The sequence below is a fragment of the Xenopus laevis genome, chromosome 8L, assembly GCF_017654675.1.
Source record: "Xenopus laevis strain J_2021 chromosome 8L, Xenopus_laevis_v10.1, whole genome shotgun sequence".
NCBI lineage: Eukaryota > Metazoa > Chordata > Amphibia > Anura > Pipidae > Xenopus > Xenopus laevis.
The window spans coordinates 61,765,864-61,786,747 of NC_054385.1; the positions used below are offsets into that span (position 1 = coordinate 61,765,864).

General features: G+C 38.0%; 1 protein-coding gene across 5 annotated transcripts in view; it reads right to left on the reverse strand.

The window, feature by feature from the left end:
• The window catches only part of fgf13.L (fibroblast growth factor 13 L homeolog), a 185,195-nt gene that overhangs the window by 38,121 nt on the left and 126,190 nt on the right, over positions 1 to 20,884 (reverse strand). The window contains exon 1 of one of the 5 annotated variants that reach the window (XM_018228964.2): positions 1,255 to 2,300. Coding sequence (XP_018084453.1) covers positions 1,255 to 1,441 — 187 coding nt within the window. The 5' untranslated portion in view covers positions 1,442 to 2,300. 5 annotated transcript variants of the gene reach the window in all.

The window sequence follows — 20,884 nt, forward strand, 5'->3', positions numbered from 1 at the left end:
GATTTAAGACATACAAAACGAGGATGGGGGCGTTGAAGGAATCGGTGTTCCTCATGTCAAACCATAAGACATACCTACTAAAACTAATAATCGGTTATGATCAGGGGTTAGTTGCCCATTACAGCTGATTTGTGGTGGTCACTGCTAAATGCAATTTTAAAAAAAATTCACCAATTAAAAAAACAAATTTTTGCTTTAAATTTCAAGAGACTTTTCTCTTGGGGTGGCCAAACTGCTGGGCTCTTTTCCACATTTATAAACTAGTTAGTGACTTGATCTCCTGATCTATACAAATAATATGTTCAAAGACTATTAAAGAGAACCATATGGTTGATAAAATGATAGCTATTGCGATTAAAGCTCTCTGTAATTAGTAATGTTTACCAGTGAAAACTATGGAGCAAACACAAGAATATCAGTTTCTGCATTGCATACCCATTTATAAGTAACCTGGACATGGTATGTGTTCAGAGTATACTACAGTATGTCGATGACCTAGGCAATGCTTTTATAATGGACAATGCTGATATATGTGTACTCCCAATGACATTAAAATCATTAAACCACATTTTTAAGTGTTACTTTCTCTTAGATATCCCAATAATTCAATAAGTGAATGTTTAACCCCTTTGCTGTTGAGTCAAGCCCCTTAGAAAAAGAGGGGGTGACTAGTGTGAGATATCATACCTGGTATTAAAAATACTTTACATAAATATCCAGTTAGATATAAGTCTTTACATGGAAGAGGGAAACACACAGGACTTTACATGGAAGAGGTCTGTATTCATGCATTTAGACTATATGACACTATTTACACACTGGTACCATAAAAATACGTTTTATTCCCATTTTAAAATGCTGTACGTGTATTTTCTCTCTGTGTCATGCATCAGGGCAGTTGTGTTTCCATTTCGTCACTGCACATACGTATTACTGACAGACACAAATTGCAGGACATATACTGCTGTATATATGTACATTGTTATCAAATATGTCATTATTATTTTTCCCAATTTCTGTTACTCCATTTTTTAACTGCTCTGTCCAATAAGAGCCAGCTGATAATGTACCAATACACTATATCAGACAAGTCGCCACACATTCCTCAGTAACATTAATTTAATGGTATTAAAGCATGCTGGGAAATATTAATCAGTGATTGTTATAACACCATTCTTGGAGAATAGACATGATACAATATGACATGATCAATGAATTACACAGACAGAAATGATTATAAATACACCATCCAACCTGGTCGCCTTCGCCTTCTTTTCTTTGAGCCAAATAGTTTGACCCGAGAAAAGACGTTGAGTTTGTTTTTCTCGCAGTTTCCTTTGCTTTTGCTGGGGCTGCTCACGCATTTGCATGCATTGGATTTTTCCCTTTCCCGGGCTTGTCTCTTCTGCCTTATCAGAGAGCTGGCAATGGCCGCGGCCATGGCTACTCTTCTATTTTCCACAAAAAAAATAAAATAAAAAGATCCAAGTCAGCTAGTCAGTTAGTGTTCTGGGGATTAGGGTTTGGATATTTTCACAACTTTCCTTGCTGGTTGGAAGGAAGCAGACATGCATGCAACCACTATTGTTCTATTGTCAGTTGAAGTGAATCATGAATCCCTCTTCAGTAATCCCAATCACCTTAGAGTAAGGGGGGGATTGCTACAGTCACATACAAGTCACTTCTTGTCTTCATAAATATTGCAAACTTTTCTATTCCTGCCTTCGTGCTTCCCCACCAAGATGCCTTTATTTTGGCTAATGCACCGGTCCTTTCGTCCTGCAATCAATAGCTGTTCCAGGTGTTAAAGGAAAAACACTGAACACCTTTGCAGAATGGCTTTGACCTCAGTAAAATAATGCTTTGTTTTTTTCCTCTGGCAAGCCCTCATCACTGATACAGCTCACGTCTGGCTTTCTCAAGTGATGCATCTTAGTTTCCTTAGTCACTCTGCTTGCATTCGATAGAAAGATCCCCCTTTCAGGATTGCAAGAAAACAGTGTGCAATGCAGTAAGCGAGGCAGTCTTCCCAGCCACTTGTAACTGTGTGTGTGAGAGAGAGACAGAAATGCAGATGGCTTGATCCCCTCCTTTTCCAATGAAAAACAGAAAAGCTCTGACCAGTCTCCTATTGTGTAGCATCTGAAAACATCTGGTTACTTTTAGAGAGAGAGACAGAGAGCAACAAAAGCGTTTGCAGATCAGTCCTTTCAATTGTTGATTGGAGCTTTGTATGGATTTATATTGCAGCCATTCTTATCTATGCAGAGGTTTGGCATAGCAGGTCAGGATGAGCTGCGTGTTGATAAAGGGAACTTGCTCTGAAGAGCCATCTCCCGGAGAGAGAAAGGTAGTTTGAATTAATTACTAAATGACTCTTTCCTCACCAGGACAAAATAAAGAGAGGCAAAGAAGTTTGGAAGCATTGGCATGTGATCTGACCCATAACAGGCTGTTTTGGATACATGTTCACATTAGTCTCTAGGGATTTTGTCTTTTTATACAATCATCCTAGTTAGATTTCGTTTCCACTTACAGGTAAATATAGTTCACCTCAGTATTCTGTAAAAAGCAATCACTAAGGAAATAATTCTTTACATGGCAAGGACACTTTATGCCTTATAATATATCGCAAAAATATTTTCCATTGAAGTGTTAAGGTTTAGGCTGGGTTACGTAAGAAGGGATTTACCTTTTATTTGTCTAGGACAGTACTCCATCACCCTTAGAGGAAGCCAGGGCACGACAAAACACGTCGGGAAACAGATTTAACAGACTTTGATGAACAATCATTTTCTGTTAAATTGCAATAGATCTTTCATTGATTAAAGGTGCTGATACAATGTTTACACCATGGGAGCACACCCCTTCTTTTCTTTATATTTAAAGGAAAGAATATTGCTGGAAAGATTGATAGATACACAAATAAATACACAGAACAGATAAAAGACAGTAAGAACATTATATACCCATTGTCAGACAGACGCTTGAAGAGATGCTGTGATATCATTTCCAACTGACATTTTAATTAAATTTTCTATGCATTCCTAACTAGTGCTGTTCTTCTTCCATTACATAAAAATGCAATTTTGAGAAAGTTCTATATTTTAAATCTTTAATTCCATGATTCATATGGCAGGTTACCAGGAGCTGAAAAAAGTCCCCCCTGGTAATTTTAAGATGAGTTTCTATTTCATACATTGCAGAACACAGTTGTACTCTTAACACTAGTGGTCCCCTTGCTCCAGTTCAATTGATCAAGGTAAGCATGGAGGGTGAAGGGGCATTATATGCCTTATTTAGTAGCAGCCCTAGGATCGACCATACTTTCTCACCATTCTTTCCTTTTATTTCATTATAGTTAGACCTATCAGCTCAGCACAAGTTTTTGTCAAAGTATATACAGTATAAAGAAATTTAAATGCAGAAGAAAATGCAACAGGCGGCATTTAATATTGTAGCATAGATATGTAGATAAAGGACATTAGCAATAATAGTTACTTCTTTTATTTGGTGACTTTATAAATAGTAATAAAAATGCTTGCTGGCATTCCATTCCATATTCCATGTGTTACAGCACTAAGCTGTGAGAGGACATGGGCATAGGGTAGGACTCACAAACAAAACTCCTTTTAGGGAATGAGCCCTTTATTTAGCATGGCAACTTCACGTAACAGGCTTTTCTCAGAGTCTAGATGGTAGCCAGCCTGCATTCAATGAGTCTGCATGAGGATAATGCCAGGGTTGGACACTGCTACTGCTGGTCACTGGAACATGTGGGTACAGCTGTGATGGTTTACAGCTGGGCAGTATCTGTGATCTTCCATTTGTATAAAAAGACTAACAAATTGGAATTCTTAACAGCCACCTTTGTAAGCCAGAAAGGGAACAGCCCCTGTCGTAAAAGCAGAACAGGGTTTGAGTCCTTCTGCCAACCACAAAGGCAGCTTCCACAAGGGCCAATCACATGATCGGCCAGGCGTGCCATTATAAGGACCAATCCGACCATGAATTATAATGGTGCCAATCACAGCTAATACTGTTTGGCCAATGGGGTGCCATTTGGTGAGCATGCCCAGTTTAGTCTAAATGTAGGATCCAGACATTACACATCTCTTGGGGTCATCTATGTGTATTGAGTTACAGAGGGTGCTGGTTTGTTTGCCCTCACAGTAGGGGTCACTTACCAAAGAATGCAGGCCTGGCTATCCAACATCAAAAACCACATAGGGAAAGGAGCAAAGGTTATCATACACATACCATTTGTTGAAGCAGTTAGAAGCAACTAAGCCATAACATAATAGTTGACAATTTCCCCTCCCGATTAAATGTTTGTTTTATCACACTATGTACTACTACACAGTTGAGCTATGGCCAGCACTCAGGGCCAACTTTATTTGTGGTAGGGACTGGGACAAAATAGACTAACCCTTTAATGCACACAAAGTAGGACTGTCCAACCAAAGATACTTTTGGGGGATATTTACTAAAACATTTTTTAATTTAAACAAAGTCAACCTAACTCCCGTCCATGAATTTACCTAAATCAAAAAATCAAGTCGAACAAGTCAGTGCGGGAAAAGTCTAGACAAATTGTGTGACAATTCGAATTTAATTCAAAGGCTGCCCAACTATATGAGTCTTAGTAGATATCGTCAACAACTTTGCCCTGCTCCAACCATCTTGTTCTTCTTGTGTTATCTTGCAATACTACTACTATACCAGCCTTACCCCATTCTTCTACATACAACTACAGTACTATGGGCCCCCCTTATTTCAAGACCTAGGGCAATTTCTTCTATTTTCACACATCTTCTCTGTTACCAGTAAAAAAAACGTGTTTTTGCCTCTTGTAAAATCCTATAACCATAAGTTACGCAACAGAGTCTTGGCCATTTTTTCATATCTGGATTCCTATAAAATAGTTTATATATCTGTTTATGAATATAAAGATTTGAAATAAAATAGTTGTAGTTTAATCACATATGGCGACCATTTCTGTTTGCGTTTATTGTTTTGTTAATCAATCACAGCAGTGTGAGGCATTGTGCCTGCTGTATCATTGTTTGGACACAGTGCTATTCATTTTATTGGACATATAATCATCTTGCGTGTAACTGAACACATTATTAATCAGCGTTATAATAGAGCAGCTGAGCAGCTTGGGATACACAAGTACACACTGAAAGGGAGCTGAGCAGTTCTGAAGTCATGCATTGAATAAATTGTATATGGAATGAACATGTGTCAGTGCAAAAAGATCATCTATTCAGCTGACAATAGGTTTTTAACCATTTCTTTGGCAGCTAATTTGCAGTATCAAAGAAACTGTAGATCATCATCATCATAGCGTTGTCAAGATACGCAGTGCTTTACTGCAGTTATAGCAAACAGGGAATAAATGGTGGATAACAAACAAGGATTACAGAATACAATAGGGTTAGAAGGACCTAGAGATTAGAGTTTACAAGCTAAAAGGTTAGGGTACAATTGAGACATTAGGATTCTATAAACATTTTGTCATTTTTGATACAGCAATGATTAATTAAGGTACATCGAATAAGCTGTAGATACCTTCCAACACTGTTTGTTTTCAATGAGCTAGGAAGAGGCAGCCACACTGTTATCATGAAGAAAATATTAAAGTGAAAATAACCTGAATGCAGATTAAAAGGGTTATTTATTAAAGGATGAATTAGGAAATTTAGAAGAATTTGTTTTTTTCACTAGAAAACCTGAATTTTTAGAAGGGAAAAAAAACTTTTTTTAGATGTAAAAATCATGAATCCGGAAATCCACCTCCTCAGACCTGTCAAGGTCCTGTTTAAGTGAATGGGAGAATCACATATCTCATTTTGAAGTTTTCGTGGTCTGTGCTGTGTTTAGCCTGAAAAGCCGACTTTTTGGAGCGATTTAGGGAAAAGGCCAGACAAAATTGAGCGATTTGGGGGTTTCACTCAATTTTGAGTTATTCCGTGATCTGATTACATTAAGTTTTTTTTTATTAATAAATAAGCTAAAATCGGGCATGGGAGTTTGGTCGTGGTTTTTTTAAATAAAATATTAGATAGATTCGGATTTTAGTAAATAAGCCCCTCAGATAAGTATGTGAAAATTTCAATTGCTTCACAGATGTCAGGTATGATATTGTCTACACTGATTTCTATCAAGGGACGTGTTTCACCAAACTGTCTTTTTCTTACCTACATATTCTATCAGCCCTGTCAGAAAATATTAGATTGTATATATGTTCCAGCATGCTCTGTCAAATAAGAGAAAGTTGAATGATTTGCAGGAACAGTATATTAAGCAATGTGTCAATGATGTGATGAACAGGATAATCCACAGCAAAGGAAAACATAAATGGCAATACAGTAATGTCCTATAAATACCATTTTAGTGCTGTGATCTAAAATATAAGATGATATAGAGAATAATGTAGATAATGTAATATAATACACAAAAGCTATGAATATCTTATCCTTATAAACGGTGAGTTCTGATGTCATCAGTTATAAATGGTGAGTTCTGATGTCATTTCTGTCAAATGACTCAATGAAATTTGTGTATTATAATAAATAAAGTACCCCCAGTTGTAAAATATGAGGATATTAGAAGTTACCTCGGAGTTCCATGACCTGTATAAAAACACTTGGCCTTCGGCCTCGAAACTCCTCAGTAACTTCCTCGGTGACTTATAATATCCTTATATTTTACAAGAGGGGGTACTTTATTCACTATATAATAGTATATGCAGGTATAGGACATGTTATCCAGAATGCTCAGGACCTGGGGCTTTTTTAAGGGATCTATTTGTAATTTGGATCTTCATACCTTAAGTCTACTAGAAAATTGTGTAAACATTAAATAAACCCAATAGGCTGGTTTTGATTTCAATAAAGATCACTTAGTTTGGATCAAGTACAAGGTACTGTTTTATTATTACAGTGAAAAAGGAAATACTGAAAAAGGAAATTTGGATTATTTGAATAAAATGGGGTCTATGGGAGATTGCCTTTCCATAATTCTGAGCTTTCTGAATAACAGATCCCATACCTGTATTTCTATATACGGTATACACTGTATATAATATAAGAAGCCAATCAGGGTAAAGGTAGACTCAGCTCAAATAAATAGGATTGTTTTATTATGTTGATTGACTGTAAAAATATTAAGTCAGGACAGGATTCTTTTATAAGTCACTGGAAGAAAATGCAGTGGCTCTGAAATAGAGGAATGTAATTGGTATCCGTATTGGAAACTCTTGGGCAGATATTGCTTTGTTGCTTATTAAGTAATTGTCTGTGCTTAATAAATCAATCGGGAGTCTGTCATTTTGACATACAAGTTTCATTTCCTATACATTTCTTTCTTCTGTAGCTGGAGCACAGAACGATCGGTATGCTGATTAGTTTCATAGGATGTTCTAAAATGAGGGCTCCTTTATGCAATAAGTTCTCAATGTACAGTATGTATGAGTGGACTAGTATGCAGCACCTTATATATACTACTAATATTTAAAGGTCTGTTTTACCAAACAATTCTGAACTTTGCTGAATAAATCAAAGATTTAATTTGACATCATTGCCTACTAGAAAGAAGCATACTTCTAAGTTTCAAGACAGTTTGGTCAGTGCCGGTTAGACATTCCAACCAACCAGCTAAGAACCTAAACCACCAGGAGCAGCACTGAGCACATGCACAGATCCAGAGACATAGGGAATAATATAAGGACTACTCTGAGGAATCAGAAGTGAAAGTTGGTCCAGTATGTGTCAAGTAACCAAGTGAAGTGAGCTCAGTATGATATAATGTTTTCTTTGATTGCTCTTTAATATACTGTAGCTGTTGTTTTCAATAGTATTACTTTAATACGAATGCCCTTTGTACAATTCCAGTGCTGGTGTTTGTGTCTGACTTTACAGGTTGCATTAAAGGTTGCAGTAAACCTGCTCAGAGCTACATTTATAGAAGACACTTTCTAGGAAATGGCGAGTTGGGTTGCTGTACTTGAAAAAAACACACAACAGTGCTATTCTGTTCCATTTAGTTTGGCCCTAGAGGCTAATAATGCGCTTAAAATGAATTTAAATTTACTTAAATTGAATTTAAAATGACTTAACTGGTTAATACCATAACTGTCCAATGTTATTCCCTCGTTTCATGACGTGGCTGCTTTACCATACTGCACAGTATTGATTAGACATGATTGATTATTCTCTGGGAGAGCGCAGTTTGCTTAACACAATGTCCAAGCAAAGTCTAATCGATAAATAACTGGATGTCCATCAGAAAAATAAAAAAGCAGAGGAAGGAGCCTGACTTTGGGGACAGATAATAAAGTAGTGGCACGCGTGGGCTCTGTAACCTTTACTGGGACACATGTAAATGTCACTTCTCTAAATTCTCATTACATAAAGGAATTCTTCAGCTTCACAAGGATTTATCTCAATAAATGGTCCAATATGCTACGACCCAGTCTGGAGGAGTGAAGTCGGCAGCTAATATCAACCAGCTTTAGCCCCACACCTTAATAAAGTTGTCCTTGATATAATCTCTTATTTAGACAATGCACCAAACAAGTATTTTGTTTTTCTCGCCACTTCACTACATTGCCTGCTACTTTCAGGTCATCTGAATTTCTAATTTCTTAGTATCTTTCTACTGTCGTCATGCACAGTAAATTACCATTCAATATGCATTCATATTCTTCGGATTGCTGTGCCCTGTGTGCATTATTTAGCATTTTGGTCATTAGATTTGAATTGCTTTGAACTTTAATATTATTTCTGAAGTATTGACAGTATTGTGAATTGTAATTGTGCAAAGCAAATTTTTAAGACTTGCTTAAAGTTCCATTCACTTGTTTCCCTTAAAATCACTACTTTTCCAGACTATTTCATACACTAAGCAGCACTAGATTTAATCCTACACTACCCTAGGCACTCCCCCTTTGCCTGTTCCTATTTTACCCAATTTGTACAAATACAGTACATGTACCAATAGCATAGTAGTTGGGGTTCCCCTCTCCCCCTTATGTCTGCCACTAGATTAAGCCATCATTTCTAGGTTGGGGGTTACAAAACAAACATGAATTTCAATATAGCGAGGGATGCCTCCGCTAAAAATGCTGCTGCCCTACATATGGTCACATATTAAAAAATGCTGCGTTAACATTAAATATGGGTGCATGCATGAATCAGTAGATTGATGACATTGTAACAACTTTTATAACATTCCCACATATGCATTTCTTTTGTTTCAGCTTATATTGCCCACTGTATTTAAAAGAAACAAGATTTGAATGAAACCTGGAATACAAAATACTGAAGAAAAAGGAAACAGAGGTACAAGATATTTTTGGCACGCCTTCATAAAAAGTGCTGTAAAATAAACACACAATGATTTTTGAATTTTCACAAATAATGAATTCGATTGATTCAGTAGGATTAACTAGGAAAGCACATGCATGCTTTAATTAGATCAATATCAATCAATATCATTACTAATCACATTAACTGGAAATTATAGACACTTATAGCTGTTCTATGGGACATAACATATCAAATCCTGCAGGAATCCCGTTAGATTCCCAGTGTGATCTTTAATAAATCTTTCCCTTTAAGTTATCCATTAACCGTCTTATCCCAAACAGCCCCACATTCTGTATATTTCTCTGAGCACAGAATAAGAACACTGGCCTAGAAGAAGAGGCTCTAGCCGCAGAATTTAGTTAGTGTGTGGGTGTTAAAGGTAGAGTGGATTCATGAGTCAAGTCCGGACAGTGCTATTCATTAGCAGAGTGAAAATGTCAGCGAGACAGTACCAGCCCTTGCCTGCAATGCAGATTTCAACTTAGTGTCAGTTTTACCTTCATCTAAAACACAGCTCTGTGTGATAAATGAGTAAATAATGCAATGAAAGTCAGCACATTTCCTTGCAGGTAGCTGAAAAGGCAGAATAAAGGAATGCTTTCTACAAAAAACACACTATATTCAAATTATGATTATTTCCAAAACAATTTCTTCAATTTGTGTGACAGGAGCAGAGTGAGCATTTTATTTATATTTGTAGGGCTCAGCGGATAATTCTATTTGTAGCCTCTGCTTTCATTCTGCATGGATAATGCGCTTTAAACACTTTCCCTTTACAAGCTAAGTGCAGATACATTTGTTTTGTTTTAGATTGGTAAATCTTTATAAAAGCTCCAACTGAGAGCCCAGAATTTAGGAATTTCTTTCATCTGGATTTTGCCGGTCCTGAGAGCATTATTGAACCAGGCAGTTGTGTTACCTGTGCAATGGTTTTAGTATGGCAACTGTCTTGTGTAATGGTTTTAATATGGCAACTATCCACTTGCATGTTTCAATTAATTAATTTCACCAGTAGCAATCAGACCACAAGATCCGATATTCAGTGCAGACATCTAAAAAGACCTTATTGCCCATTAACTATAAAAGTATATATGGGGCTTTCCATGGCTCCCCTACATTTCACAAATAATGTCTACAGCTGCACTTATGATATTCAAAAATCTTTATGGGTCAAGAAAATTGTAGCCTCCCAGAACCATAGTTTTTTGGCTGCCAGGATCAGTGTACCCCATTTGAAAGCTGGAAAGAGTCAGAAGAAGAAGAAAAACAATTAAAACTATATTTAAAAAATACCAGTTGAAAAGCTGCTTAGAATTGGTCATTTTATAACATAGTAAAAGTTTGCTTGGACAGGACTCTGCCCTGACTAACACAAAATTCAGCCAATCATGGGCTGCTGTGTCATAACTCTCCCCCATGTGACCAGACCGTCCCTAAATGTCAACATTATGCCCTCTGGCATCACTCGCTCTGACCCCCCCCCTCTATGCAGGCAGTCTGCCAATCAAAGGTCACAACTCTAGACATATACCCTATAGCTAAGGGCCCTATAGGCATGAAACACATTAGGCTTTTATCAATGTTCTAATAAATAAAATACATTTTTCACAGGCTTCTGCATTCCACATTTTACAGTGAGGCTTTCATGATACGGTGTTTTGAGATGTCATACCCAGGGAGTCTTATTTTAATTTGTAAATTTTAAAGTTTTTCTGAAATTCGAATAAACTCGAAGGGGAAGATTTATCAAGGGTCGAAATGAATTAGAGGGAATTTTCGATGTAAAAAAATTCTAAATTCAAAGTAATTTTTTGGATACTTCGACCATCGAATAGGATACTATGACTTCGACTTTGACTTCGAATTCGATTCAAAGTAAAATCGTTCGAATATTCGACCATTCGATAATCGAAGTACTGTCTCTTTAAAAAAACTTTGACTTCAATACTTCGCCAAATTAAACCTGCCGAAGTGCTATGTTAGCCTATAGGGACCTTCTAGAGCATTTTTCTAAGTTTATGGAAGTCAAAGTAAAATCATTTGATCGATCGCTGAAATCCTTTGAATCGTTCGATCAATTTTACTTTGACCGCAGGACCAGGGCCGGAACTAGGGGTAGGCAGAGCAGGGTAGGAGGGTGCCAGGCACGTACCTCCTCTGTCACCTACCCCAAGTCTGGTTCCCTTCTCTGCCCGGCTCTATGTAGTTTTCGCGCTTTGTGCGCTTCTGCGCATGCGCACATGAGCGCAAATTCGCGCATGCGCACGCGCATACTAAATAGGCGATGCGACTGCCTGGCCTGTCTAGGGCGCCTGCCCAGCATGGCCCGGCACTGCGCAGGACACCCAAATTCGCTGAAAAAAACTTCGACTTCGATATTCGGAGTCGAAGTATTTCAATTCGGTGATCGAATTTCGAAGTATTTTTAACTTCGAAATTCGACCCTTGATAAATCAATGGGTCTGCCAACTCTCAAAAAATTTGAAAAACTAGAATTTAAATAATTGCTTACATTTTGCTTAGGACAGCAACTATTGACTTCAACGTGGACTTGGCAGCTTTTAATTGCCACATTTTTATATTTTGCGCTCAATAAATCTAAGGTGTGGGTTTTGAAAACTATATTTCAAATTATTTAAATTTTAGTGCAGAAACCTTAAATCAATGTAAAAATTTAAATTTGAACATTGATTAATCAGCTGCAAAGGCTGGGGTTTATAGTGATATGCCTCTTCACATTTTATTTGCATGGTAAGTGGCTTTTGTTTACTCTATTTTGGGGACAGCGCTAATACCACAATGTGTTCACTTTGAGTATAGTGCTCCCTAGCACCTTACAGACGCTCTATTGCTTGCAGGTCTAAATAATAATAATGATAACGGAGACCAGCACGTTCCAATGTAAATAGTGCAGAGATCAATGAGGTATAGCCATTAAAGGGGTTGTTCAGCTTTGAGTTACTTTTTGGTATGATGTAGAGAGTGATATTCTGAGACAATTTACAATTGGTTTTAATTTTTTATTAGTTATGTTTTATGAGTCATTTAGCTTTTTATTCATCAGCAATCTGGTTGCTAGGGTCCAAATTACCCTAGCAACATGCACTGATTTAAATAAGAGGCTGAAATATGAATAGGAGAGGCCGGAATAGAAAGATGAAAAATAAAACGTATCACTAACAATACATTTGTTGCCTTAAAGGGCATTTGTTTTTATATGGGGATCAGTGATATGGGGATCAGTGACCCCCTTCTGAAAGCTGGAAAGAGTCAGAGGAAGAAGGCAAATAATTAAAAAACTATAAAATATAAATAATGAAGACCAATTGAAAAGTTGCTGGCCATTCTATAACATATTAAAGGTTAACTTAAAGGCAAACCACCCCTTTAACTTTTCTCTTGCCGCATCAAGGCCTTCTATAGCATAATGAGTGTTCTCTGAAAATGTGAATTGGGTTTCTCTTAAATATGACACTTTTACTGCAATCTCCACCACCACTCCCTTTAGGATTAGTTCAACACAAACCCCATATATTAAAAGCAAGTCTAAAAGAGTGCCAAAGCTTTCAAATAAAACTCTGTGTGTCCTGTGGATTTGTTGTGCTCAAACACAAACATATGTACTTACAGTACTGTCTATATTAGTTTGTCCTAGAAATTAGAGTCATGGAGATCTTGTATCCTTTTACTGTTCCCTCCAATATGTTTTTTTCTCTCTCCCCATGCCATAAATGACCAAATTAGAAACAGGCACCATATATATAAATAGGAAATACTGTACATGCACAAATAATGTGTTTGTTCTTCTGTGTTATCATTAGCCACAAACTAATATAACTACAAATCCAATATTTCAATAAGAAATACAGTATAGTAAGAACTACCCGTTACTGTGCTTTAGCAATCTTCAGTGAAGTTGTGAGAGCAGTGGCATCTAGTGGATGGTATAGAAAATGAATCGTGTTATTCTCAGCCTCAGTTACAAGTACTTACTGGTCCAGTTATGTGCAATTTACCTCTCAGCCCCAAGCTGAGCACTATAATGTATAGCACGCCTTGCTTGGTAGAGTGATCCATTAACTCTTATTACATCATCATCACTTATACCCATAAATGTGTTTACATTTGGCCTTGTTTCTGCAATACATAATACATTTCATCTAGCAGCTTTCATCCTCCAATCTAAACTAGACTCTTTCTATCTTGGCAAATGTATTTCAAACTAATGCTTCAAATGCACTTGTAGATTCCTGCCTGCTATGAGAAGAGGGAAATGTATAGTTCATTCATCACATTTGTTAGGTTTTCATTTACAATCTCCCCAGTACCCATCATTAAAACATTTAGCAGCCTAAAATGTAAAATGATCCCTTTATAAATAACAGTTATGTACAGTATATATAAATGACCGTCCTTTATCATTAGAAGCTCATTAGAACACACTGACCGCCAGCTACATTTGAACACTGGTTGGCTACAGATGATGGTGTTTCAGCTAACAATGAAAATTCTGGTAAATTAAAAATAAAAGGCACTGTGTTTGCCCAGGTCGAGTTACGCATATCAACAGTTTAAAACAACTGAATGGTACATTTTAGCTGCTTATTGGTTGCTATGGGTGACTAGAGCTAGACAAGAAACAAACTTTGGACTTTTTATTATATTACTCCATGCTGTATTTGGGATAAACAGAAATTTTTTACCCTTTAAAAAATGTTCAAAAAATTACCCTGTAAAAAAATGTCAATGTTCAAATCGCCAATATGAAGCGCCCAGCACATGCTGCTTGAGTAAAATTCTACTGAGCTCCCACAGGTCTCTGTACATTTGTATAGGATTTTTAGGGGCACATTTATCAATGGTTGAATATAGAGAAGTCTACTGTATATTCACCTCTTGGCAAATACACTCCTAAATATCCAATATAAGTGAACAGAAAGGATCCACTGGAGAGTTTAAAGGGATACGGTCATGGGAAAAAAAAATATTTTCAAAATGAATCAGTTAATAGTACTGGTCCAGAAGAATTCTGCACTGAAAGATCCATTTCTCAAAAGAGCAAACAGATTTTTTTATATTCAATTTTGAAATCTGACATGGGGCTAGACATATTGTCAATTTCCCAGCTGCCCCCAGTCATGTGACTTGTGCTCTGATAAACTTCAATCACTCTTTACTGCTGTACTGCAAGTTGGAGTGATATAACCCCCTCCCCCCCCAGCAGCCAAACAAAAGAACAATGGGAAGGTAACCAGATAGCAGCTCCCTAACACAAGATAACAGCTTCCTGGCAGATCTAAGAACAACACTCAATAGTAAAAACCCATGTCCCACTGAGACACATTCAGTTACATTTAGAAGAAAAACAGCAGCCTGCCAGAAAGCATTTCTCTCCTAAAGTGCAGGCACAAGTCACATGACCAGGGGCAGCTGGGAAATTGTCAAAATGTCTAGCACCATGTCAGATTTCAAAACTGAATATAAAAAAATCTGTTTGCTCTTTTGAGAAATAGATTTCAGTGCAGAATTCTGCTGGAGCAGCACTATTAACTGATGCATTTTGAAAAAAACATGTTTTACGATGACAGGATCCCTTTAATGAACTTTATGTTCACTCTTTAGTTCATATGGACCAGTGAGAGAGATTACAAAAAAAGAGAGAAACCACTCACAGAATATTTGGCAGAGCAAACATTTCAGTCCTCTTGGGACTTCCTTCTGCAGTGTGGGGGTAGTCTCATAAGTATGCAAACTCCTTTTTGCATTCTCTCTCTCGTGGTTGAGAAACTAGAACCAAGGTCATGATGCTTATATATATGGTATTTAGCAAAAAGCAGAAACATTACGAGGGGCTTACAATGTTCAGTGTATCCTAATGCAGCACAAAATACACTGTATAAAGGGAATGAGTGCATGTTACAAACAAAACTGTAATTCTGTACATGAATCATATCAGGAGAAGCATCATCGTTGAATGAATATGTCTAGCATAAAATGATGACGCCCTCAAGAGGGCAGAGATATTTTCTTTTGAAAGGCTTAAGCCACCTAAAGAAAAATCTCCATTATCTCTAATGCTTTTAGAAAAATGCCATAGTCCTTTTTTTTAAAAAAAAAAAAAAAAACATTGCACCCATTCTGTTGCATATATCCTAAATGAATATGAACACAAAGGGGCAAATTCACTAAAGGCCGAAGGCCAGCGAAGGATCCCCCACACTTCTTAAGGCACAAATTCGCTACCACTAGAGATGTCGCGAACTGTTCGCCGGCGAACTTGTTCGCGCGAACATCGGGTGTTCGCGCTCGCCGGAAGTTCGCGAACGTCGCGCGACGTTCGCCATTTTGGGTTCGCCATTGTTGGCGCTTTTTTTTGCCCTCTCACCCCAGACCAGCAGGTACATGGCAGCCAATCAGGAAGCTCTCCCCTGGACCACTCCCCTTCCCTATAAAAACCGAAGCCCTGCAGCGTTTTTTCACTCTGCCTGTGTGTGCTGAAGAGATAGTGTAGGGAGAGAGCTGCTGCCTGTTAGTGATTTCAGGGACAGTTGAAAGTTTGCTGGCTAGTAATCGTTTTGATACTGCTCTGTTATTGGAGGGACAGAAGTCTGCAGGGGTTTGAGGGACATTTAAGCTTAGGTAGCTTTGCTGGCTAGTAATCTACCTTCTACTGCAGTGCTCTGTATGTAGCTGCAGTGGGCAGCTGTCCTGCTTCTGATCTCATCTGCTGACTGCTGCAATAACAGTAGTCCTTGTAAGGACTGCTTTTATTTATTTTTTTGTTGTTTTACTACTACTACTACTACTACTACTATAAGAGCCCAGTGCTATTAGTCTAGCAGTGTTGGGGAGTGGGACTGGTGTGCTAATCTGCTGCTCCTAGTAGTTCAGCAGCACCAACTTTAATTTTTTTTTTTTAATATTCATTTTTTTTTATTTTACTTTTTTTATTTTACTACCGCTGTAGTAGTGTATAAGTTGACCTTTTAGGCATTATTTGCCCTGTAGGCATTATTTGCACACTGTTTTCTTCAACCCGCCATCGAGCTGTGTGACCTTGTTCACATTCTGTCTAAATATCCATAATATTACCGTCTCCAGAAAAAACACCGGAGTCACTTTTTTCAAGCAGCCATAATATATTTTACGTAATCCGTATCCACCGCTGTAGTAGTGTATACGTTGGCCTTGTAGGCATTATTTGCACACTGTTTTCTTCAACCCGCCATCGAGCTGTGTGACCTTGTTCCCATTCTGTCTAAATATCCATAATATTACCGTCTCCAGAAAAAACACCGGAGTCACTTTTTTCAAGCAGCATTCATATATTTTACGTAATCCGTATCCACCGCTGTAGTAGTGTATACGTTGGCCTTGTAGGCATTATTTGCACACTGTTTTCTTCAACCCGCCATCGAGCTGTGTGACCTTGTTCCCATTCTGTCTAAATATCCATAATATTACCGTCTCCAGAAAAAACACCGGAGTCACTTTTTTCAAGCAGCCATAATATATTTTACGTAATGGCGAAAAATGACTATTTTCAGCATTTATATGGCATATTTTTTCTGGCAACTGTGCTTCAGTGGCTGCGTCCAAAAAAACTGGGCAAACAATGCCTACAAGGTCAACGTATGGCAGTTGTTTAAAGAGAACAGTAGATTACTAGCCAGCAAAGCTACCTAAGCTAAAATGTCCCTCAAATCCCTGCAGACTTCTGTCCCTCCAATACAGAGCAGTATCAAGCAGATTACTAGCCAGCAAACTTACTATCATCTGTCCCTGAAATCACTAACAGCTCTCCCCCTACACTATCTCTTCCAAGCACACACAGGCAGATTTTTCAGATACATTTTTGCCCTTGATCCCCCTCTGGCATGCCACTGTCCAGGTCGTTGCACCCTTTAAACAACTTTAAAATCATTTTTCTGGCCAGAAATGTCTTTTCTAGATGTTAAAGTTCGCCTTCCCATTGAAGTCTATGGGGTTCGCGAACCGTTCGCGAACCGCTCGCGTTTTTGCGCAAGTTCGCGAATATGTTCGCGAACTTTTTTTCCGACGTTCGCTACATCCCTAGCTACCACTACACTAATTCACTAAAATGCGAAGTTGCGTCTCGGCAGCTGAATGCAGTGACGTAACTAGAGGGGGGCGGGCCCTGACGAGGGACGTGCAGCCGGGCCCCGCCCCCCTCCGTACGACCAGAAACGGCCGCATTAGAACAGTGGCGCGAGCTGCCAGGGGGGCCCTTGCCCAATCGCACTCCCTGCTCCCCCGGTAGTTACGCCACTGGCTGAATGCTGGCAAAGTTTCCCCAGCGTTAATTAGTCAGCACGAGCATTTCTTTGCTATAGTTCTGCCTAGCGAAACTTTGTTAGTCCACTTACGCTACATATAGCTCTTATATATGACTTTATTAGAGATGTTGGTGCAAATGCTTAAAGTGGCTACTTATGACACATGTCCAAGGAAGCATAATAAAGACAAAAGAGGCAAAAGGGGTAACGTTCTGTAAAATTTGCACTTTAGTGAATTTGCTGAGTAACGATGATCGCCTGAGCGAAAATTCGTCTGGCAAAAGGGCGCAAAACTACGCTACCGATGGTCTCTTTCGCTAGCGAATAGTCCTCTACACCTGTTAGTCAATTGGCAATGTCCCTGCGGATGAGATTTCTGGCAAATTTTCTATAGCGACCACCGCTTAGCCCTTTAGTAAATCTGCCCCATAGTCTAACTATTGTTTCTCGGTTCAGTAGTCAGGATATTTTTATTTTGGTACACTTTAACATGGAGATCAGTAAGAGAGACATTTCGATTTCAAAGGAAAATCTACAGTCTTTTATGCTGCATTATTCATTGTCTTCTGAAATTGCCCTTTTGGAAGGCTGCCTTTCGTGCCACCTTTGTAAGAGAAGCGATGCAAAGCAGAAACTCTCATTAAATTAAGTGGATGAAAGCCAGGTGATAACTTTATTAGCCAATAGCACTTGTTATAACATTTATGAAGAGAAGATGAAAGTAGATTTGAAAGCTGGCAGTCCATACTTACAGTACTCAGTGTCAATCAATGTTTCAGTTGCTTCCTGCTCTACTCAAGATTGGCAAAGCATTTAATGGGGCATTATATTGAAAATGAAAACGTTTGTATTGCTCTCCTTGTTGAGTAAAAAAGAGGATAGCCCTCTTATTAAAAAACTGATTCGTTCAAACGACATTGAAAGCCGTTAAACCACTGGGGGCGCTATTACAAAACTATGTTTCTTGTTTTCTAGCCAAACAACTTCATACGTAATAATATGCAGGCAAATAATGGCATCTATGCAGGAAAACTAATGGATGTTACTGAAATAGAATAAAAATATATTATATTATAATTAATTAATTAATTGCAGCACATTGAGGCATAGAGAGATGATTTACATGTTATATTTATTAACAGGCCCTATGTCCTTTCAGTATCAAAGAAGGATGATTTTAGAACAAAGGAAGAAAACAAATCTCTGATTAAAAAAAGGTCCTAATCAATAACTGAGATCTTCTGCGCTGCCTCTGTGAAAGGACAGATACATTTAAGACACCACACACCATGATCTATTTTGGGTTTTGGGCTGATGTAGAGGGAGATACTGTTCAGAGATCCATACTGCTGCATCTTCTACATTTCCCTGCTGGCAATATCAGGTTTGTACCATGCACGCTGGAGGCAGTTACAGAGGTTAGGAACCGTAGCAATTTAATCTACCCGTCCTGAAAAATAAAAGGCTAAACCCTGTTTGCATTTTTGCATCCATTTAAGTTATTGGAAGTGCCCCCTAAAAGTTGCTCTATTTGCCGCTGTCCTATGCCTTTATCTAGAAGGCAGCTACTCTTGGGTGCTGTACCAATACAGAGGTGGTTGTTGAACACAAGAAGCATATAGCACACCAGGAAAGGACACATTCCCCTTGCATTACTAAGTGGGATTAACAGGTTTAAATATAATGCTGAGGAAATGCCTTGCCCGTGTGAGCTATTCTAAGCATCTCTGCTGAACATTATCTGTTATCCTATATGAGTGTGTATCAGTTACCTTTAATAAGAAAGTATTTTATAAGACTAAAAGAATACAGCTGCCTTGTCCAAAGGAATGCCAGAAAACTTCAAGAAAAATGTACTGTCATTAGACCTGGACCATTGCTTTAGTTCCCCTGCTTTTAACGATGCTCAGTAAAACACAGAATGGATTTACTTCTTACTGGAATAAGAAGCCTCCTTTTTACTATACAATAGACAATTTTCCTGCCACATTTAAAAGTGAATACGTTGCATAGTATATGAAGTCATCGTATATTGTTGGAATACAGCACTACAAGGAACCATGTTTTTTTAAAAATGTAACTGTAAGCCCTACTACAATATGAGCAGAACTGCCTTCCTGTATTGGATGTATCAATACAAATGTATTAGTTCATGTATTACCACAGTCTCCTCCATTCCTCTTGGGGAGGGCAATATATTTTTCGAAACTACTGTAATGATACCGTAAGGGTCGCCAGTAGTAGACACTACGATTAATCCCTAGTGGTTCATCTAGACAGAAGGAAAAATGAAGCCTATCTTCATTTTAGGGCGTTGGATCACAATCCTATTTAAATGTTTACACTGTAATAGGCATAAACACTGACAAAAACCAACACACTTAAAATATAAATAGAGCAAACTGATATTCTACTGCGACCTTCATATGGCTTAACCCTCCCAACGGCACATAGACTTATTTCTATTTGGACCCATTCAGCAGAAATCAGCAAATTATCCATCTGAAATAACAGTGAAAACGTGTTTCTTATCTTTAGTCGAAAGAGTGTATTCTGTTGTATTCACAATGGCAATAAAACAAGGCATGTCTAAATGAGTTTAGCAATCCCCAAAGCACATAATTGCCATTTCTTCTTAATATAACAGAAACAATGTTTTTCCCAAAGATATACAACATATTGCAATGCTATATTGTGTCACTTAATGATCCAGTAAGTAAGTAAGGAATTTTGTTTAATAGCATGCATTCAATGCTACAATACTAAAGCAATAATTGTGAGCTTTGTTTTTAAAGTGCCGATTATATGCAATGTCTTACCTGAATATGACTTTCTTAAGCCCAAAGCCATCTTTCTTTTCAGGAGAAGCTCACAGACACAACTGCACTCTACATTTGCAGCAGGCAGATAGACAGGGAAAGTTTAAGGCATATTTAAAGTATTCTCTAAGGTACTGGCCAGAACCATCAAGCCCACAGTAGTGGTAAACAGAGATCATTAATGGGCATTAATGACAGACCATTATGACTTTCAGAGATCATTAATGATTCATCACGTAGCTGAATTGTTCTGGCAATAGCTAACAATCTCTTGGTCCTGAATGTCGCCCCGTCCTTTTATTCAGAGCTAAACACATTATTTTTTAGCACAGAATTTATTCTCTGGCTTCTAGAATTACGAAAAAAGGGCTTGTAACCGGACACCGGCTCACAT